General features: G+C 42.3%; 1 protein-coding gene across 2 annotated transcripts in view; it reads left to right on the top strand.

Moving 5' to 3' along the window:
• The window catches only part of SYT9 (synaptotagmin 9), a 166,630-nt gene that overhangs the window by 106,068 nt on the left and 37,336 nt on the right, over positions 1-23,226 (top strand). The window contains exons 4-6 of one of the 2 annotated variants that reach the window (XR_004424462.1): positions 8,210-8,330; positions 9,800-9,971; positions 12,090-12,214. Coding sequence is in view for 1 of the 2 variants with exons in the window: in XM_033121230.1 (XP_032977121.1) it covers positions 8,210-8,330; positions 9,800-9,971; positions 12,085-12,214 (423 nt within the window). In the remaining variant the exon portion in view is untranslated. Of the gene's footprint in view, positions 1-8,209; positions 8,331-9,799; positions 9,972-12,084; positions 12,215-23,226 lie in introns of both variants that reach the window. The other variant, XM_033121230.1, reaches the window with a different exon arrangement.

Below are 23,226 nucleotides of genomic sequence, written 5' to 3'. Positions count from 1 at the left end.
CAAGTGTATATGTGTAATTTTAAAGGAAACTGTTAAACTATTTTTCCAAAATGGTTTTAACATTTTGCCTTTCCAGCTGCTTCTTATGAGAGGATCAATTTGCTTTACATCCTGGGCAACAATTCATATTGTCAGTCTTTTATTTCAGCTATTCTAGTGGGTGTGTAGTGATATCTCACTGTGGTTTAATGTAATTTTGATGAAGTGTCTGTTCAGATCTTTTGCCCATATTTTTGTCAGGTTGTTTTTATATATTCTGGATGTTAAGTCTTTTATTAGCTGTATGCGTGTGTTTTGCAAGTATGATCCTGTGGCTTAACCTTTCCCTTTCCTAACAATGTGTTTTGAAGAGCAAACGTTTTTAACTTCAATGAAGCACAGATTATCAGTTTTTTTCTATTATGCTTTGTGCTTTTTGTGTCCATCTAAGGAATCTTTGCCTAACCCGGTCACAAACATGTTCTCTTACGCTTTCTTCTAGAACTTTCATAGTTTCAGTTCTTACATGATCCATTTCCAAGCTGTAATTATTTTATATGATGTGAAGAAAAAACCATGTTTTTGTTTTGTTTTGTTCCAAATAGATATCCAACTATTCTAGTACTGTTGTTGAAGAGAGTATCTTTTCTTCCTTAAATTTTGTGGCACCTTTCTAGAAAATTACTTGACCATATAAATGAGGGTCTACTTCTGGCCTCTTCATTCTGTTCTCTTGATCAATATGTCTGTCCTTTTGCCAATACCTCACTGTCTTGATTACTGTAGTTTTATTCTACGTTTCATAATCAGGTAAAGTCCTCCAATTTTGTTCTTTTTTTAAATTATTTTTAATATTATAGGTTTTTTGAATTTCCATATAAATGTTTAGAATCAGTTTGAAAGTACCTATAAAAGGTATATTGGGCTTTTGATTTAAATTGTATTGAATTTACAGGTCAATTAGGGAAGAACTGACATTTTAACAATGTTAAATCTCTTGATCCATGAATCTGAAATATCTCTCCACTTATTTCAGTGTTATCTAATTTTTCTCAGCAATGTTTTATACTTTTCAGTGTACAGGTCTTATACATAGTATGCTAAATTTATCCATCAGTATATATGTAACTGTATTTTTCATTTCAGTTCTCAGTTGTTTCATTTCTAGTATATAGAAATCATATTTTTTGTGTGTTGCCCTCATTGGTCTTGCTAAACTTATTTTAATAGCTTTTTGTAGATTCCTGAGGATTTCTCCATAAACACTCATGGCATCTGCAAATAAGACAGTTTTACTTCTTCCTTTTTGAGGTGAATATCGTCTATTTCTGCCTTATTCACTGGCTGGACCCTCTAGTAGAGTGCTGAACAGAAGTGGTAAGACTAGACATCGTAGCCATGTTTCTTAATCTTAGGGAGAAAGTATTCAGTCTTTCATCATTAAGTATAATGTTAACTGTAGTACTTTATAGATGTCTCTTCTAATAGAAGGAAGTCCCCTTCTATTCCTAGTTTGCTGAGAGCTTTTATCCTGAATAGGTACTGACTTTGGTCAAATGGTTGTTTTGTATGTATGGTTTGTTTTTTTGTTTGTTTGTTTGTTTTTAGTATTTTGATATAGTGATTTACCTTAATTTAGATTTTCCAATGTTAAACCAAACTTGCTTTCCCAGGATAAATCCTATTTGTTTGATATATTGCTGGGTTTGATTTGCTAAAATATTATTAAGGATAATTGCATCTATGTTCATAAGAATAGTGGTCTGTAGTTTTCTTAAAATATCTTTGTCTAATTTTAGTATCAGGATATTGCTGTGTTCATATAATGAGTTGAAAAATGTTCCCATCTTTTCTATTATCTGGAAATGCTGATGTGGAATTGGTATTATTTCTTTCTGAAATGGGCTAGAGTTTTCTTTGTGAGAAAGTTTTTAACTATGACTTCAATTTATTTAGTGGATTTAAGACTATTTGGTTATCTGTTTTTTTCCTTAGTTTGGTATAGTAGTTTTTATCTTTCAAGTAGTTTGTTCATTTAATCTTAGTTGTCAAATTTATTGGAATAAAATTATTCATAATATTCCTTTTATCATTATTTTAATTTTATATATCTGTACAGATGTGCCCACTTCCATTCTTGATATTGAAAATTAATATTTTCTCATTTTCTTTCCTGATTAATCTTGTTAGGATGTTGGTTTCATTGATTTTTCTCTAGTGTTTTCACTTCATTGTTCCCAATCTTATGTTTATTATTTCCTTTTTTAAAATCTACTTTGTGTTTGATTTTCACTTTTTTTTTGTGTGTGTGGTCCTAAGTTGAAGCTCAGATCATTGTTTTTAGATGATACTTCTTTTTTAATATAAGCATTTAAAGCTATAAATTTTCTTCTAAGCATTGCTTTGGATGTGTCCTACAAATTTTGACATGCTGTGTTTTCATTTTCATTCCATCAAAATAATTTTTAACATCCCTTATGATTTGTTTCTTTGACTTGTGTGTAATTTATAAGGTATTGTTTAATTTCCAGATATTTGGGAGATTTTCTAGATATCTATGATTGAATTCTAGCTTAATTTTATTCTTGTTAAAGGACGTACTTTGTATTATTTCAATCTTGAATTTAATGAGTATTTTTTATGGCCTAGAATATGGTTTATTATGGTGAATGTTTGGCATATACTTGAACAAATGTCCATTTTGCTCTTGTTGGATCGAGTATCAATAGGTAGAGTAAGTATCAATTAGGTCAAGTTGGTTGATAATATTGTTCAAGTCTTTTATATCCTTGTTTTCTGCTTACTTGTTCAATCAATTACTGATAAAGCAGTGTTGGAATCACTAACTCTACTTGTGGGTTTGCTATTTCTCCTCGTAATTCTATTGAATTTGTTTAATTTATTCATATGTTGAAGTTCTGTTATTAGATGCATACTCGTTTAGGATTATGTCCTCTCGATGATTTGACCCACTATCGATAAAATTTCCCCTTCCTCCTGGTAATATTCCTTGGTCTGAAATCTTTTTTGATATTGATATAGCCACTACAACTTTCTTTTGGTTCGTGGGTACATGGACTAATTTTTTCATCCTTTTTAAGCCTACCTTTGTCATGCTATTTGAAGTAGGTTCCTGTAGACAGCATATGAGTCTTGCTTTGTTATCCTTTGTGACGATTTCTGTCCTTTCAATTGAAGTTATTAGGCAAATACATTTAAAGTAGTTATCAGTATGTTAGCATTTAAACCTACCTTTTCTGTTTGTTCCATCTGTACTTTTTTTCTTTTTCCCTGACTTTTTTTGGATTGAGTATTTTTATATTCCATTTTATCTTCAATAATAGCTTCTTACATATACCTATTAGCTCTTTTAGTGGTTACTCTAGTCTTTAAAATGTACATCTTCAGATTATTTTATTAATCTTTATTATTTCTGTTCTTCTGTTTGCTTTGCTTTTAATTTGTTTTTATTTTCTGGTTTCTTAAAGTGGAAGTTGAGGGCACTGACTTGAGAGATTTTCCTTTCTGTGTAATAGAGGCATTTTAATGCTGTAAATTTCCCTTTAGCTGCATTCCACAAATTTTAATATGTTGTGTTTTCATTTCAATTCAGTTTAAAATACTTTCTAAGTTCTCTTTTGATTTCTTCTTTGATCCATGGGTTATTTAGAAATGTGTTATTTAGTTCTCAAATGTTTGGAGATTTTCCACATAACTTTTTGTTACTGATTTCTAATTCATTTCCATTGCACCCAGAAAATATACTTTGCATGTTCTCAAATTTAATTGAGCCTTCTTTTATGGCCCAGAATATGGTCTATCTTGTTCAATGTTATGGGTGTACTTGAAAAGAATGTGTATTCTGCTGCTGTTTGGTCGAGTGTTGTTTGTTTGTTTTAATGCTACTAGTTAGGCCAAGTTAGTTGATAGTGTTGTTCAAGTGGTTAAATCTCTGACAATAACTTGTGTATCCTCACAATTCTGTCAGTTTTAATTTCATGTATTTTGAGGGTGTGCTATCTGGTGCCTAGCTATTTGGAATTGTTATGTGTTTTGATGAACTGACCCCTTTATCATAATGCAATGACCCTCTTTGTCCGTATTAATATTCATTGCTCTGACATATACTTTGTCTGATATTAATTTAGCAACTCTAAATTTCTTTTTATTGGTGTTAGTATGACATATCTTTTTCTATTCTTTTACTTTTAATCTACTTATATCTTTATATTTAAAGTAACTTTCTTGTAGAGAGCAAGAATTGGATCTTGCTATTTTATTGGATCAATCTTTGCCTTTTATTTGGATGTTTATATCATTTACCATTAATATAATTATTGGAATAATTAGGTTTAAATTTAACATTTTACTATTTGTTTTCTGTTTCCTGCAGATTTGTCTCTTCTGATCTTACTCACTTTTCCTTTTTTTCTGACTTCTTTTGGATTGATTTAATATTTTAAAGCATTCATTTTATCTTCTTTTTTAGCTTATTAGCTGTAAGTCCTTCTTTTATTATTTTAGTCATTGCTCTTGTGTTTATAGTATACATCTTTAATATACACAACCTAACTTAAAGTTATATTATACTGCTTGTACTATACATAGTACAAGACCCCTACAACAGTTCTGGTTCCATATCTTCTCAATGAATAACCCCAATAAAATGAGAATTTCTCAATATTGATTTTCCAATCTCAGGGAGGACTCTAAGTGGTCCTGCTTGGGTTACATACTCATCCCTGAATAGACAACAGCAGACTGGGGCGTGAATATTTTGGTAAGCCTGAAATCCTGCAGCAGCCCTCCTAGAGCTTCATGGAATTAGGAAAGAGCTCACCGGAAGAACCCAGGAAGAGGGACTGCAAAAGTGTACTAGTTAGACAAAAAGTAAAGCTATCATAGACCACTACAGGCAAACATATCACAGAAAGAGGTTACAGATTGGCAGGTAGAGAATTCACACGCACTTGCTATGAATTCCCAATATATCTTGCCAACAGTACTGAACTTGGCTACACAAAACTGGAGCAAATGAAGCATTTCTCTGTATGACATTTTCCTTCCCCTTGTACCCCCCAGGGCACTCAGCCACCAGTGACACTTCTGCTATCTGATTTCTGTCAAGCTGAAAAAGAAGCCAAATACTCCGCCACCCTTTTATATTTGACTTTTATCAGCATTCTGGGGGAAAATATATAAGCACTCTGTATAAGGCAGTTTCTCAGCCTCGATATTACTGACATTTTGGACCGGGTAATTCTTTGTAGTAAGGGGCTGCCCTTTGCATTGTAGGATGTTTAGCAGATCACTGAACTCTACCCACTAGGTGTCAGTAACACACCCCCATTCCCAGTTGTGACAATCAAAAATGTCTTCCGGTTATGACAAATGTCCCCTGTGGGAGCAAAATTGCTCCTTGTTGAGAACCACTGGTTTAACAGAATGTTTACAAACATTGAGATCTACAGGTTCTTGACCTCAAATTAGTATCAGCTGATGAGAAGGTAGAGTTAGCATTAGGTGCTGTCAACTCCTGACCCATATCCCAGCAAGCCCATTTCTATGTCTGTTGGTTACACTGCAGAAATGGCTTTCAGCACCTGGAAAAGAGCAAAGCTCAACAACCACAACCACAACAAATGTTAAAAGAATAGATGAGTGGGTGGATGGATGGATAGATGGATGGATAAAAAGAAAAATACAGATGCTTATCCACAGTGTTACTCTAGGGAAAGGAGTGCCATAGGTGGTATATACATAAAAAGGGGGAGAGGGGGAGTATTTTACTGCTTTTACTTAAAATTTTCTGCATTTGAATTTTATTATTTTTACTTTCATGACTTAGAATATTTTAAATGATTTGTTTTTAAAGCACTTGGAAACCAAAGCCAGCATTTTCTCTTTGATAACTATTTATTTAATTTGCCAGGTTTTTTCTTTTTTAAGTACAAATGTGGACTTTAGCCCTACTTTGCATTCTGTATATATCACCACCTCTGAAGCTTGATTCCTTTTTCCCTTTTAACTCACGAACAAATAGCCATATAACATAAGTATTTGTGAATGGGGTGTGTGTTGGAAAAAATGTATGTAGCACAAAAGTAACCTGATACATCACATTGAATTCTGTACACTGGCCTTGAGGGCAGAGACTGGAGTGCAGGCATCGTCACACCTTGAACCCTACAGAGCTTGTGCAGTGTGGGCCCTCAGGAATTATGTGTTGAAAAGATGGATGATGATGAAGCTGATAGGCATGGTTTTGGTTACCTCTGTTTTACTTTGTTAAACCAAGATTTTCTGGGCAGGTTGAGAGGACAGAAGGAGTAAGCTAGGTGCAGTGAAAAGACCTCTGAGAGGACAGGTGTCTGGGCCTTTCTGCTTAAGGCAGATAGGAGAGGGCAAAGGGCAAAGGCATAGGCCAGGGTGTAAGGAAGGATAACGATAATTTGTGGGGACAGCTGTTGCTTTTCTTTCTCCTGTGCCACCAGCAGGAAGCTGGGTCAGGTCTTTCTTCAGTGAAAGCAGAAACTCCTCCTGCAGGAGGGAACTCAGCAGCACAGAGTAGTCCAGCGTTTGCCTCGTGTGACACCCCCGCTCCTGTAGAATTCTCATCCCTCCTTCTCATCTCCACCCCAAAGAGAAAGGCCCAGCTACCTGGGTCTCTAGAGGTCAGGGTTCCAGAACCAGGAGAGCCTGGCTTGTGAGGTGAGATCATTTATTTATATGAGGCAAGTGATGCGCAAAGATACAGAGCAATCCATCTGCCTTAGCGACCAAACAGATTCCCTTCGCCTCATCCACCAGCAGAAGCGGTCAAGGCAGGGAGGTTGGATGAGGTGACCTTCCAGAGCTGAATCTGTGCTTCCAAAAATAGCATCCTTGGAGAATTGAGAAGGGGAGGGGAGGTTGTGGATGTTGAGAGCAAAAACCGGACTCCCCAGAGCACTGTCAGTATGAAACTATTAATTAGACACCCACACCCAGCTCAGTAACCTCAGGTATCACAGAAATTGAAACTAAATGAACTGGCTTCTTTTTTTTTTTTTCTTTTTCTGGTTTCACCCTCCCTGGGCTAAAAGGGAGAAAGAGAATCCTATCTTCTGACTTATTTGAATGGCTGCACACTGCCCGAGATGTCTTTTCCAGCAGAGGTAAACAGGCTCCTTAGAGATACACCAAGAGAAGGCAAGCGCTGCAGCCAAGTGGGAGCCCCCCGGGGTGGGCAGTAGGGGCCTGTGGGATCTGGCTTCCACCCATCTCTCCCTGTGTGGAGACTGCATGGGGCTCTCTCTGAGGCTGGGTGTGTCCAGGACTGAGGATGTGTGGGGTCACCAGGTGCTACTCTCAGGCTTTCAGAGGTTCTTGTCCAAAGCCAGGTAGGGAATAGATGTTTCCAGGGTCCAGTGGAGCTGTGTGCTGGTCCACACAAGTTGTGTATGCCAGTTTGTGTGCAGTGCTCTGGCAGGTGGAGAGGTGTGTGTGTATGTGTGTGTGTGTGTGTGTGTGTGTGTGTGTGTTGGGGTTGCAGTATTTGCAGGAGTTTATGGAGGTATTGTGGCAAACTTGGGGAACTGTGTAGGTGAGTGTGTGGGGCTGTGGAACAAGGATGCATGTGGACGGTGACTATTTGGAAGACTGCGGGCCTATGTGGAGCTTGTGGGAAAAATTGCGGGAGGAGACGATGTAGGAAATGGGGGACGGGAGAATCTCCGAGGGGCTGTGTGGGGACCTGTTTGAGAGACTGCACGAGGCTGTGTGCAAAGCAGGTCTGAGTACAGGGCTGTGGGTGGGGCTGTACTGCAGGTCACCTCTTTGTGTGGCTTTGTCCTGGGGGCTCGGGGTGGATCGTGATGGGTCTATGAAAGAGCCACATGGGGGACTCCATGGGCAATAGTTAAGGCAGTGGGGGCTTCTGCTCTGGGGACTGTGTTCTAGGCCAGGAGGACCTGTGTGAAGCTGTGCAGGGCTGCAAGTGGCTGGACCGAGGCCCTGGATGGCCTCCACAGCTTTGCCATCTAAAGATGGGCTCTGCTTCCTTAGGGTGCGGGCTCCTGAAGTGCACGCGTTTATTCTTCTCCATGAGGCTGATGTGAAGGAGAGAGGTACCTGGGATTCACGAGATGAGCAGGAAGTCCCGACTCTTCCAGTGCTTCCTTGCAGCTGATCATTTTGCGTATCAGGCTGAAGACACTTTCTAATGCTTCCGTTTGTGCTTTCTCAACAGGACAATATAGATCTTGGAGAGCTGATGTTTTCCCTCTGCTATCTTCCAACGGCTGGCAGGTTGACCATTACCATTATAAAAGCGAGGAATTTAAAAGCAATGGACATAACAGGAGCATCAGGTGGGACATTCTCTAATTCAGACTTCCTCATATGGTTCTGTTGTACCCTACAAAGTTTCTAGTAGAGTAATAAAGCACAGGAACTCTGAAACCAAACTACCTAGGTTTTTTTAATCCCTGTCCTAGACTTAATTGCTGTGTGACCTTGGGCAAATCACTTAACCTCTCTGGGCTTTCAGATTCTCTACTGTAAAATGAGGGTAATAGTACTAACTGGCTCATTGAGTTGTTATAAGATTAAATGAGCTCATACATACGAAACCATAAGAATAGCACTTGGCACATACTTAATGCTACCTAATGTTAGCTATCATTATTATTTTATTATTATTATTATTATTATTGTTATTCCTCTCTCTGAGGTCTTGTTCACCATAATTGTGAATTGGACCTACAATTTGCATACGCTGATATAACTTATCTGATTGGGTCTTTCCTTGGATGTAAGCAATTACTATCCCAGGCTTATTGAAAAGAATCCTATATCCTGGTAAAAGGCTCATTAGAGAGCCATGTAGTTTGCTTTTTCCAATGAATTAAGTATGTACCTTAAATTCTAAACCTTAATAAAAAATGCCCCAATATGCAGTTCCTAACATACAAGTTCACAAACAACTTCTGCAGCAGCTACTGAAATGTGGTCATAAAATATCCAGTCCACTCACTGACTGTTGGTCACTGAAATCAAAGGACATCAGATGCAATATATTCTGCTTCCTGTACTCCAGTGTTTTTCCAAGCAGAAAAAAAGATGCCCCTTCTGGCCCTCTAAGTCCCTCCTGGACAGTGTGTGGGAGTGGGCAGCGCATGGTCATGCCGGTGAAGAGCGGAGAACTCCCCACTGATCAGTAGAATAGTGCGGTGGAACCAGGAAGCAGAGACCAGCCTTGTCACCTGTCACCCCATCCCAGCGTTGTATCCTTCCTTTCCCTGATGTGCTGAACTGCTTCCCCCTTTGCGACCTGACTGTAGGCAGCTCTGGGGGTTTGAGGCTCCTGCACTTAAGTTAATCCACGCCCTGCAGTTCTCCCTGTCCTCTAAGAATTCAGCTCCTTTTTCTAAAGACCTGATGTTTAGGAAAAGCTTATCTGGGGTGGCTCAGAGTTGGGGCCTCTAACCCGTTTCCCCATGCCTTGTGGGTGCCTTTGCATCTCTCTTGCTGTCACAGCCAGGCAGAATTTGAATTCTAGCTGGAACGTTTTCTCATTCAGTAACGGGTGTTTTCACACTATTTTTAAATTCCAAACCATTTTGAGACGACAGTGTCCTGTGCTTTTTCATGAATGAATGACTTAATTATCCTAACTGTAGTCGCTGTCCAGGCATCGTACTTGTTAAAATCCTCCAACTCCAGCCCACAGGCAGGTGGAGTTCTGCATACATAGTCCGGGAAATTCCACAGTGACGAAACTGCCAGACTAAATCTACACTTAATCTCACAGTACCCCTGCTTCTCATTGTCTGTACAGATCCCTACGTGAAAGTCTCACTGATGTGTGATGGCAGACGGCTGAAGAAGAGGAAAACGTCCACCAAGAGGAACACTCTGAATCCTGTTTACAATGAAGCCATAGTCTTTGACGTCCCTCCCGAGAACATTGACCAAATCCACTTGTCCATAGCGGTCATGGATTATGACCGGTGAGATACCTAGAGGTCTTTCTCAGTCCAAGTCCACTGTGCCCAGGGCTGGGAGGACAGAGGGGTGGTGCCGGCATAGAGTCTTAGGTGGTGTCTGGGCCTCAGGAGATGACTTGAATGAGCAGGACGTGGGAAGCTGATGGATAAGGAGTCCAAGGCATTCTGTAGAGTCTGGTTCTCAAGGTGCCTCTCAGCACGCCCATTCTTTCCTTTCCCTTTTTAATCTCTTTCTCCTTCTCCATCCTCCCCTACCCTACCTCTTCCCCTCTCCACCCCTGCACATCCCCTAGATTCTCAGCTTGGAGAACTGTGACCCCACACGTCTTAATCATCACGTGGGTAATCCTGCCTCGCCTTCATGGAAAGGTTCCACTCAAAACAGCAGAGTGATTACTGTAGCCAAACCATCAACATTTCTAAATACGTAACTTTGTTATTTTGTCCTTCTCCCAATGTGTTTAATAAAGATCATTTCCATCCACTTAAGTCTGAAAGCAAACACAGAAATGTTCTCTTGAAAATGCTAGAATCAGTATGGGTGACGGGGTATATTAAAATGTATAAGATGCTCGACTTTCTAATTAATACAGCACAGAAGAGATATTTATAGCCTACATTGTAGCCAATTGTGTATTTAAAGAACAGATTTGAAAAACAGTCACTTTAATATGCAGAGGAAGTACCAACAGGGAATTATACACGTTAAACCAGTCATTAGACTGAAATGAAAAGTCTCTTTTTAATTGGAACCCTCCCACGTGGTCTGGGCACAATTATGAAAAAATCGTTCTGACTTCTAATGTAATCTTACAAATATTATTTGTAGCTGAAAAATTTCCTGCATACCCTGAAATGTCAGCAAGGAAGCTCCAGAGCCCTCAACACTCTTCTAGCAGATGCCAGGGTGAAACATAACCGTCTTCCAACCCAGGGAGCACAGGAGTGGTTCAGCTGCCCATGGGTGTGACAGTCCATGCTGGGCGTGGACCTCCTTCTGTCTCCTCTGGATGACTCAGTACCAGTAGTATCAGGCCACAGGAGGGGACATTGCCCACCAACCATGGAGAGCTAGGCCAGCAGTTTTCAAGCTATTGCCAGGTTTCCTGCATTGACAAATCTGATTATGTGAGCTCTGCTTCAATTTAATTCTCAGTAAACTCATGAATCTGGGCTGGAAAACATCCATGGCAGAATTCATGGGGCTTCTGCATACAACTGATTTTGATGAGCATGGACTTGAATACCCTTCACACTACTTCCCCACCTCGTCTCCCCCTTACTCCCTACATACAAATAGGAGAAAAATCACTCGTCTCTGCAGGAAGAAAAAAGAAAGAGAAAGTCTGGAGTTTAGATCCCAAAGAGTTCATGGATGGGCCATGTCATTCTAGTTATACAAAGGATTTCTCACCAAAATCTTTTAAGGAAAAAAGGGGGGGAGGGAAGCCAAGACAGGGACCTACCCACGGAATGTTTCAGAAATATTAACACTCAAGTTAAAGGAGCCAAGTGTCTTTCTATAGTAGGGAAATCAAGTTGAGTCAAAGAAGCAAAGCTGCGTTTGCAAGGAGGGAAGAGCATGCGAAAACCGATTCCTTGAAGAGAGGGGGAAGCAAGATTCAAGGGCCTCCTCCACTCTGCTCCCTTTGTAAGCTGAAGACTATGGCTGCCAGACACAGAGCTGCCCCCCTTATCCATACTTGGTTGCCTCTTGCAGGAATTTGAGCAGCCGTTATTGCAAGAAACTCCTTTCAGGGGCCCCGTTTTCATTACATGGATTTGCAGGCCGGGAGGTCAACGTACTTCCAGAACCAGAGGTGACATCCTTAGCATGCATCAGGGAGCTCTTCTTGGGAACAAGCTAAGCCACGCCATGTGATATTTTTGCATAGCCTAGGTCTATGAGAGGCAGACTCGGCTCTTCTTCTCTGTGCCACCGAGTACAGTGTTGGATCCCAAGTCCTATTGGCTGTTAAACTTGGCCTGTAGTTTTAAATTAGGGAATGAAAAGAACCACCCCCTTCCCTAATACCTCTCTATTAGTTTAATTGAATAATTGTTGTTCGTACTTACCAAAATTTTAAGAAAAAACTATTGTGGGCCATTTTCACAGTGTAGGTCACAATGAGGTCATCGGCGTATGTCAAGTAGGCAACGAAGCCGAGAGGCTGGGCAGAGACCACTGGAGTGAGATGCTGTCGTATCCTCGGAAGCCCATCGCACACTGGCATTCCCTGGTGGAGGTAAGACCCGCCCTCCATATGCTTCACTTTATGGAAGAGTAAATGCTTGATTGTTGAAATGCAGGTGCCACTAAAAATGTGAATGTACCAGAGTGTGGTTTCTGGTTGCACTTTCTGGGGCGGTTAGGAATTGCGTTCGATCTGAGGCTGAGTCTGTGATCCCCACCAGCCTGGTGGGTTTTGAGCATTGATCAGGGATCATCCCTCACTTTGATTTTCTTTAGGAAAGATCGAGATTCTCTGATTCTGTGTTGTGGCTTTGGGTTGACATTTGAAGGACATCTGCAGGAACTGGGTGAGTGTAGCATTTCAGACCATCATATAGTGATTTATGCCTGGCATCAGAAAGAGCTTGAGACTGGAAGAGAGGAGGTCTGGATTCTAGGACTGATTCTAGCATGAACTTGTGATTCTGGGCCAGTTGGTTAGCGTCAGATTCAACTATATATGATAAAAATCTAAAAACAACAAACCATGAAACAACAAGTGGAAATTTATTTGTCTTACATAAAAAGGGTTCAGAGGAAGGTAGTCTAGGGTATTATAGTGGTTCCATGATCAACAGAGACCTACACTTCTCCTGTCTTTCTGTGTCACTCACCCAGTGTGGCTTTTGTTTTAGAAGGAGAGGGAAGGGTGTCACCTCATTGTATAATATGGTTACTAAGCTCTAGCCATCACATATTTTTTTTTTCGTCTTTTCCTTGTCACTTAGAACTCCACTTTTCTCTGTTGTTTTGACTTTTTTTTTTTTAATTTATTGGGGTGACAATTGTTAGTAAAATTACATAGATTTCAGGTGTGCAATTCTGTATCACATCATCTATAAATTACATTGTGTGTTCACCACCCAGAGTTAGCCATCACATATTTTACAGGCCATAGAAAGGTGGCCAAGACACACACATTTCTTTTTCAAGGATTTTCCTTGATGTCTCATGCAATGCTGATACTTACAATTAACTTAGTCACAAAACTTATTCACATGGACATGTGTGGGAAATATATTCTTTTTGTTGGGTGGAAATGTGCCCAACTAAAAACTAGGGTTTTGTTTGCAAGGGAAAAGAGAAAAGTGGAAACCTGGAGGCAGTGGACCATCATTCTGCCTCTCACACCTCCATTCATTCACTCCCCCACAATTTACTTTTTATTTACTCTTCCCCCATTCATCATTGCTCATTGACTCACTCTCTTATTTAGTAACTCATTCTCTCAAAAAAAAATTGCATTCATTAGGTAACATTTCTGAAAGTCAAATGCCTAAATATTAGCTACAGAAAATAGATGTGAATAATAAACCATCCCTTCCCATAAGAGAGACAGAATGCGGTGTGTAAACTAGTCATTAAAGTGCACATTCATGAGCATTATCGTCGACATCCGGTGCCACAGAAGCACAAAGGAGGGACGTGTTTGTTGTACTTACGAGATTGTCCATGAAGCACTTCTTCCTCCTGCCCTTGATAAGTGAAGAAAATTAAGACCCTGGGAACAGGGACACTAGGAAGCAGGGGTTTCAGCCAGAACTGTCCTCTTACTCTCCCCGCAGACAGCTCTGACCCCTGCAAAGCCATCCTGAAAGATGTGACCAGAGCTCGCCCAGTGTGGGCTCTGCTGCTATCGTCAGTCGGTGATCTGGTTGCAGGAAACATTCAAGACAGCTGTAGAGAGGCTCCACATCTGGCCTGGGGACAAAAGGACAGTCTTCCTTTGTTGGAGATTATGCCAGACAGAGAAGAGCAGGACAGGATTTACGGACTAACTCTAAGCTTCGGGGTATTCAGGGAGAGCCTGAGGCCCCTACTTTGTAGGTCCCTGAAGATACCTCTGTCTAGGCCATGGAAGCCAAGACTTTTTTTTTCCTGGACTCAAAATGAATCCCTAAGGGAAGCCCATAGGACCTATGAACCCCCTGAGACGTGGCTGGAGAGCCGATGCTGACTGAACAGCATCTTGCTTCTTCAGCTCCTGGTGCAGTTCTCGGAGGAGTCCATCTGCGGGCTCGTTCAATTGCTTGAGCCTCACTAGCAGTGGCAGTTAAAGCAGTTGTAATAGACATTTTGCACCCTTATAAGTCACTGGTGACTTAAATTCTTATTTGTAATCTGGAGTATCAAAGTGTCAAAGCTCTATGCTCCTCAAGACACAGGAAATGGAAAAGGGTAAGATTAGGCGTGTGGCATGGGGCTGAGGCGTGAGCCCTGATTCGGTGTACAAGCAATTGTTTCTCCATGACCTGGCCTGGAAGTAACCCTGGGTGGTGCCTGTACACTGGGCCCTGAGTGGCTGTGCCTGCACATGACACCTGGGAAGTGTAGGCAGCGGGCCTCGGAGGCTTCCTTCACTCCCAAGGAAAAAGGGCTGTATGACTTTGGATACCTGGGAGATGGTCCTTAAACCCCGCGCGTTTTGGCCTTTTGCAAATCTGTGTTTGACAGTTACATAAGTGAGAAATAAATGCTTTTAGAGATCAATCACTGAAACTGGGAGTCCTTTGTTACACCAGCTAGAACTACTTCAGCAAATACAGTGGTCATTTCTTAACGGTTACAGTAGAACTTAGGAAACGAAACGCCTGTGCCCCTTCCATGAAGGGCAAACAAGGGAGGCTGCCCCTGCCCTGTGACTTCTTGTCTCTGACGCTCGTGCCCAGGACTCTAGATCCATCCTGAGAGGGGAAGCAGTACTTCTCCTTTTAAAAATAAATGTGCAGCTAGCAGAATTGGGGCAGTGGTACCAGGTGAGATGAAAAGCAGTATTGGAGAGGTCACTGCACCTTGCTAACCGCTGTGAGGACGGAGGAGGCCGTAGGCAGAGAGGTTGGAAGCACTCACTTTGGAGCTGGATGGACCTAGATTTAAGTTCCTCTGCTGCCACTTGAAAATTGTTTTTCCCTTTCTGGACCTCAATTTTCTCATCTGTAAAGTGGCCATAACAGTGCCTATCTCACAAGGTGGGGAGAATTACATAATCTAATACATGTGAAGTCCAGTGGCTGGCCCATAATGCTCAGTCAAGTCCAGGTATAATCATTACTATGTGTGTTCCACATTCTGAGTGACTGCTATGTGTCCTCACGTGACTGGCACATAAAGAACTATCATCCATGGTGTCTGTCATGGAAGATAAAAGGAATGTTGGAAATCCCCATCCCCTGCACTCCTGTGAGCCATCACCTCAGACTGGGGGGAGGGGTCATCCGTGGCTTTGCTGGACACGGATGCACATATTTAAGTTCTGTTCCTTCTCCTTTCGTCCGTGGCCTCAACAGTAAGTTCCTGTTATACCCTCTTCCTTTAAATTTCTGCTTTAAAACAAAAACAGTAATTAAGCTTCAGTTCTGTGTGTGTGTGTGTGTACACATACCTACGCATGTGTGTTTGAATGAAAGAGAGAGAGAAAGAGGGACGAGAGAATATGGGGTAATTAGGATTAAGTATGAAGGGAGGCTGGTCTGGCAGAAGCTCTGCACTTCTGGGGGGCAGAGGAACCAGGTTAAGACTGAACCCTGAGCCCTGCTGAGATCTGGCAGCCTGCTTGGGGCTGCATCCAACATACCCTGACCTTGCCAGGGCAGATGGCAGATGGACTCTTCAAAGCCAACGAGTTCAAAAATCCGTTTCTCTCTCAGGGATTCTGGATGGCTTCACTGCACACTCAAAGGTCAGCCAGTCCCACTCCCTTTACTGTCCATGTCAAAGCTTGGGAAGCTGTGCAGCCTCCCCCAGGGAGGCTGCCTGGGACTTAGGGACAGGAGTGTCCCCTCCATGGGGCCTCAGGAGATGACAGAGCTCTCGGGGCTCCCACCACAGCCCGCTGTGCCATATACCCACGAGAAGATGGTGTTGGCCTGGCCGTATCTCAGCACTTTTCCACCCTCCTGGAGGGTGGAGCTGATCTACGTCGTAAGCCCCAGGGAGAATCATAGAAATAGTTCCAGATTTTCATCTCCTCCCTGTGTAGTGCTGCACACTCTCTGCATTAACAACTAGTGAATTTGCTTTAATGGGAAGATCAGACACAGACACCTTTTGGTTAAATCAAATTTTACTTTTCTAAAAAAGATAGAAGACAGAGGGTCCCATCAGAATATATGGTGACGATCAGCAGCATTATCCTGTCTGACAGAGGTGCAAAGTCCTACTCAAGGGGTGCTATGTGTGCATAAGTCCTACTCTCTCCAAGCTCAGCCTTTTGTACATGTATGTCCAGAAGGCTAATGGGGTCCTGGACCCAGCTAGTCTGGTTCTGCTGGAACCACTTCAGTGAGTCCGCTGCCCCCTGGAACTCAGGCTTCTACAATTCCCAGCATAACTAGGGAGCAGAGGTGGCACAGTGAACCCTGGCATGCAGAGTCCTCATCTGCCACCCTCTGCCTTCTTAAGGGTGTGAACTTAGAGCTATCGAACTAAAGCAAGTGTCAGTTACACAGACTCAGCAAGAAGTTACACCACTAGGCCCTTTAAACCAGGGCTACATATTGCCCGTCAGGTGCTCAGCAGAGCCTACCTGGAGTCTTCAAGGTCCACACATTCGCAGGAGAAAGCATCTGATTGCCCAGGTTGGGTTAGGTGTCCACCCCTGGTCCATTTCACTGCAGGTCAGGGGTCATGGAAACGTGAGCCGGTACCCACTCTAGCAGGAAGGAATATGGGGAGTAGACTTCCTGAGAGGGGTCCTGGCCGGACAGCGAAACTGACACAAGCAAACCCGACTGCTACCCAGAAGATTTTGCAGTGAGGGAGTCAGAGCCTTTAGCACTCTGGGAAATTGTTATTCACAACAGATTTAGGAAACAGGAGTGATTCTCCAAAACAAGAAAAAGCCAAACCAATCAGGTTTCCATTAAGGGGGTTTGGATGTGTTGCAGGACTTGGATCCTGGTGAGAATAAGACCAGTAGAGAAGGAAACTGAGACGAAAACACTTTTTTAAAAAAGCATGGCCTGAGGCATAGGATAAGGCAAACCTTAGGAAGTGCGGCCACTCGGCAAGCTGGAGAAATCTGAGGTGCCCATTAGCACCCCAGGTTGCAGGTCTTTGGAACTCCAGTCCCCATCAGTAGGGAGTGAACCTGAGCTGGCGATCACATGCTCTGCCCTCTGATAGATAGTGTGGCTCAAGATCTGGGGGAAAAGCTGAGCATAAGTCTGTCGTGTACGTGAGGGGGTAGTAATAGAGGACGTGAGTAGTGGGTACATGGAAGCCACATGCCGTCACCCCCTATTGTGACACACTCCCCCGCACATAGACCAATAGGATGTCTCTGGCTCAGAGAACAAAATGTTCTGCATGGAAACTGAGTGAACAAAAACCAGACCAGGCCCCACCTGGGTTGTTGACGGCCCCGCAGATCTCAGGTCTGGCGCTCCCTCCCCTTGGATGCCTGACCTGGGAGGTCTTCTTTGCAGCGCTTGGTACAGGCTCACTTCCCCACTTGCTGGAACCCCCTTGAAACACGGTCACCAATACTGTCACCTCCTTTCCACATCTTCTGAGCATTCAAGGACATATGAGAACTGCAGGAGACTTGGTGCCATTACCGACACTCTCTTCGTGTCCGTAAGTGGCTATTTCTGCATTGTTCCTCTAGCCTCATGTTGGCACAGGGGCCACATCTGCCTTCAGCTTCCTCCTCAATCCACCTGAAACTTGGGGTTTCAAGCCTAAGGGGTGAAGCCAGGGCTTCACATCAAAGACTCTTCTCTTCCTCTCTCCCTATTTCTTCCACCAAAGTCTCTCTACTTCCTTCTCCCAGCTGCTGGAAACTTCCTTTATATCCATAACATGATTCATTCTATGCCTTGTGTTCAGATATCCAAGGTTTCCTCTCAACATGTAAACGGAACTTTTGGAATTGAGATGTATCTCTTTTCGGACAGGGCCTGGCTTTGGAGATTCTTGTTTCGTGAGGGACTAGCTGACCAATTGTTGACCCTATTATTTGCCTTCTCTGTACTGGAATATATGGCATTGATTCATTGCATGGGAATAACACAATTTGCAGAGAGAATTTGCAAATTCTCAATTTGCATTTGTGATACAGAAATACTGTATCACATAGGTATTGGATTAGTATTTGGTAAATGAATGAAAGAGACATATAATGAAAGTAAGTAGGCTCCCTTAGTTCTGAAGTTCCACAATTCCCCCATTCAGTGGGGTCCAAAGTCAAAGTCAGCTGGAGGCGGGGGGCGGCGATGTAAAAGGTATTGAGACTAAATTTTCAGTAGGCTCTTCAAATGGAAATGGCTCTTATTAAGCTTGAAGTTCGCATTACCTTTTCTCCGTTTAGAAGGAGAACGTGAAAAGAGATCATTTTCTCCCTTGGTTCCCATGAACTGCCATCTGATGACACTGGCTTTGCATTTTCAGTGCAGTTGAGAAACATTCAGAGCAGTAACGGAGGCACCTTAGTAAATTATGAAGGTCTCTCTTAAGCTGATAGGGTGGCTCAGTTCTAGAGTACTTCAGTATCTTTTTTAAGAGAATGGGGAAGCAGAAATGCCATAGAGATCCATATGGTGAACGGAAGACCACTGCACCCTGACTGAGAACTGATTTGGAGGTGACAAGGAGATTAATCCACAAGTTGGCTTTTCTCACCAGGGAAACATTTTAGCAGCAATTTTACACAAGGTAATGATTTGTTCTACCTACATGTGAAGGGAAAAAGAGTGGGAAAGTATTTTTTGGGCAAAATAAAAAACTTATAATTGAGATATTTTTCCCTCAAAATAAACTATTTTTATTGGTGGAATTTAGCATGCCAGTATCCATAAATACCTGCAGGGCCACTGAAGCGAAACTGATTGCAAAGAACATAAATGTGCTACATGTTTGGGCATCTGAAAAATATTAACGAGACTGTTAGAATCTCTGCCAGTTGATATAAGTGGCCGGAACGCAGTTTGCACAAGAAGGCATCGTTCGTGTTAATGGGGCGTTGTGTTTCCAGCTGGTGGAGAGAATGGTCAGCAAGCAAAGCCAAGAGCATTTGTCTTTCCCGAGCAAGTTTTCTTTCTTGTACTGAATTATCTGTACGAAAAAGAAAAAAAGGAAGCTAACCATTTTCTCATCTTCAGCTGGGATACAAAACCAGTGACTCTTTCGAAGGTCTATACAGCTAGTAATCATGCACAACATGGGACCATTAGGGTAAACACTAGAGGTATAAAAGATATTAACAGTGTGTTGGAAAATAGCAGTGCTTCCTGAATAGAATGCCAACTGCATCGTGAATATCCTCTCACTCACAAATGACCTTGCCCCAGCAGTCACTGACCCGGACTGCTCCTGTGGCACACTTGAATAGTAATTAAATAAGAAAGTGCTTAACAATGGGCTTGATTGAGTCTGTAGTGATCTCCGCCTCCAGGAGTGGCATTCAGAAGTGACTGTTAATATAATGGGCTGATGGGCTGATTCCTTCCCTGTGGAAGAAATTAACTAGAATGCTGTATGCCAGCCTCTGAAAGAAGCACAAACCCTCAGGTGTGGGTGGGAAGAGAGAACTTCCTGGGTTAAGGGGCCTGGAGCAGGGGTAGAGCATCCTGGCAGAGGACAGAGAACATCCAGAAGATCATTGCCCCTGGAAATGGTATTTCAGGATATGTGCCCTTTGAATGCTATCTCCCAGGTATCACCAGAACAACCTGTTAATAAGATAAAACTGAGTTTATTGCTTGCCTGTTAATGGAAAGGGAAAGGCAAAGTCTGATTTATGGAGATTTTGAAGTATGTTTTAAGGTTGGCCTTTCAGTGCGGCGCCACGGGGGATAAAAAAGACTGGGAGAGCTTGGTTAGGATTGGGTAAAGATCATAATGTAATAGTTTCGGTGTACATAGAAAGGTGAGGATTTTGAGAACAGGGTTTAAAGAGTCTTGGGGTGTAAGCTGTTGATACTTTCTAAGGAAGAATTCATAGTCTTTTGGGAAGTCCCTGTAATGAGCAATAATGTTATTTGCAACTTTTATCTATCTTGGCAAGTGTCTCCTCCAGGAATAGTAAAGTTATGTTAATGAAGACAATAGAATAGCAAAGTCAAGTTAATATAGAGTATATTCTGTAGACACTGTTGGGGTAGATGGCTTTAGTTCTTATGCCCCAAGAACAAAAAGCAGAAGGAAAGCTGACCAGGATCTGCCCAGTTCTGCAGGTACCCACCCAGACAGCATGAGTGAATGTTTGTTCATTGCCTCCCCGGGATTAAACCCCCTTTCTGATGACCCTGACTTCTGATTGGGGACTCTAGGAATGCTAGCTCCATCCTTGGATCCAGGCCAAGACTTAGACCCAAGTTAAACCAGTCAATCCAATTGCTGGGATTAGTATTGCATAAACTGATTTAGTCAGAGAATATTACAGAACATTTGGTGTGACTGCTTGGATGAAGATGCTCTTTCTTCCTTGTTGGATGTAAACAAAGAAGCATATACCCTAGGAGCAGCTGTGGCTCTTCTGGACCTCTAAAGGGCCAAACTTAGGGTGAGGCCAATCCCATGGGTGGCAGAATAGAGAGAGAAAAAGAATCCAGAATCCTCAAGCTTATGGTTGAGCTACTGGAGCAAGCCTCTCTTGAGTGTAGTGTTACTTCTGGCCTTTATAAATATGTAAGCACATAAGTTCCCTTTGTTATGTAAGCAATATGAGATGGGATTGCTGTTGTTTGAAATAGAGAATACCTTCTCTGGGACCCAGGTGAACACCTTTCCCAGGTGGGGTTCCCTTGGGGTGAAGAGAACCATTCCCAAAGCTGCCATGAGATCAACTCTCTGTCTTGTTCACTGTGGTATGTCCAATACCTAACAAAGTACATGGCACATGCTAGACATTCAGTAGAGTGTTCCTAATGAACCAGATTATTGATGTTTGGTTAATTAGCTTGTATATTGAAACAATCATGGCCAAAAGAGAGATTCTGCTCTTAATAACATGCAAGTAATGTGAAAAGTTAGGAGAAAAACTGCTTCCATCTTGCTTTGTATCTTATTTACCAAAGGGAAATCCATGGCCTTGAGGGAGCTGTGGGTAGCTGTCCATCTTACGATGGTTCCCTGGGGTGAGAAGGGCTTAGTCCCTCAGGAGTGAAGATCAGTGACATGGCTGTCCTTTCCCGTCAACGTCACCTACTGTGTATTGCAATTCATTTGTTTAGAATGAAAACGAAAATCTATGCTCATTTAATAATGGTACTTTAGCAACTCTAACATTACCTTTTAACCCTATATTTATTATTTTTATCTATAAGCTAAAGTTCAACTATGTGTTTAAAGTCTGTGATTAGTAGTGGTAGAATTACATATTTTCCCCCATTTTAAATCAAGCTCAAAACATGAAATATGATGAAATTGATCATTGAAATGCTTAAAAATAAGGAAAGGGGGGTTTCTAAAAAGCCAGGGGGACTTTACCAATCATTGAGCACTTATATAATGCAATCTTAACTTCTAGGTATTGGATGTATAATACTCTCAGGAGTTGGGTGCAGATTATCAGAAAGAGAAGCAGTGATGAATAGGAAAACAAAGGCATGATATTTTTTCAGATGTAGCTGAGGGTCTTAATGGAGTATGCTTAAATATTGTACCTCTTGATAGTAGGTGTCCAGATTAAAAATGTTTACTAGAGGAAGGTCATAAAATCCATCAAGAAAGCAAATGCCATGCAAAGGGATTAAGACTGACTAAACATAAACAATGTAAACAATCTGGATTTTTTTCCCTGTTAATGCCTAATGAAGTCTCTGAAGTGGGCATGGAGATGTGGATCCACAGTGCTTTTTGTTGGGTTTTGTCTGCATTCTCCCTCTTTGTTGACTGGAGTCAGGGTCGCATGCAGGAGCAAAGCTGAGTTAGCACAATCAGCACCTGCTCACAAGGGGAAGATGGGCGTGGAGGAGTCGGCTGCAGAGGGGCTCACGGCATCCGTAACTCATACTAGGTTGGTGCAAAAGTAAGTGCAGTTTTTGCAGTTATTTTTAACCTTGTAAACCGCAGTTACTTCCGCACCAACCTAATATATCACGCCTGAGCATCTGGTGCTCCCATCCTCATTCTGGAAGCTTCCATACAGGGATAGAGGGTGGGGCCCTCCAGTGGCAGTGACTGTGGCCCCAGATCCAGCCTCTAACAAGGGACTCAAGAGTGGTGCAGGGGTCAGGGTGGGCCTCTGGTGTTAGAGTGATGCAGAGCTCTTCACGGCAGACTTTAGGATTGAGGTGGATGCGAGCAGGACCCCAGCTTGGCAGGCTGGGTCAGCCTGCTGGTGCAGGTGAAGCCTGTGGGTGTTAGACTCACTTCAGCACACAAGGTCGAGGGATGAGTTGACAACCACGGCCCCTTTGCGTTTAAAATGTTATGTTCCTAAAAGCTGCAGAATGTCCACTCCAGGATTGGTACTCATAGCTCCTATCCTACTGCTTAAAATAATGTGATATTTCCATTGCTCTTCAAGTATGGAACCAAAGTGTGTGAATGTGGGCTTACCTAGAACTAAATCTTATATTAGGAATAAGGATCCAGGGATCGTTGCAGAGAAAGGATAGTAACTCAGAGAAACCCTACGATGTCAGGATAACAAGGGGAAATCAGGGATACTGCTGCACCCAGCAGAATCTAAGCCATCACTGAACATAGTGCCCCATCTGCTCCACCGCCAGGCCTCCTGCTGCTCTCTCATGTCAGTGGGCACGAACGAGTTAAGAACAAAGGCCTTGAGAAAACTGTGCTTTGTTTCGGGGAAATAGCTTTTAGCTCCAGTGGCTGCTGCCAAGAGGAGATGCTTGAAAGCAAGAAAGGGAATAATAGGAAAGAAAAGGACGTTCAAAACACATGGGAATCTTCGAGGACTACTCAGCTCAGAAGACGTTCCTCTTACTTCTTCAAGCCAGTGATTCTCTAAAGCCCACAGCACAGATGTAGTTTTCCTCACTGTCTTTACAGTTGTGTTTGAGTTCATGGGAGCCCAGGAGAAGGCTCTGCTGGGTGTGTATGGGCTTCCTCAGTAGC

The sequence above is a fragment of the Rhinolophus ferrumequinum genome, chromosome 11 (genome assembly GCF_004115265.2).
Source record: "Rhinolophus ferrumequinum isolate MPI-CBG mRhiFer1 chromosome 11, mRhiFer1_v1.p, whole genome shotgun sequence".
NCBI classification, from domain to species: Eukaryota; Metazoa; Chordata; class Mammalia; order Chiroptera; family Rhinolophidae; genus Rhinolophus; species Rhinolophus ferrumequinum.
This window is presented reverse-complemented; position numbering and strand designations above follow the sequence as displayed.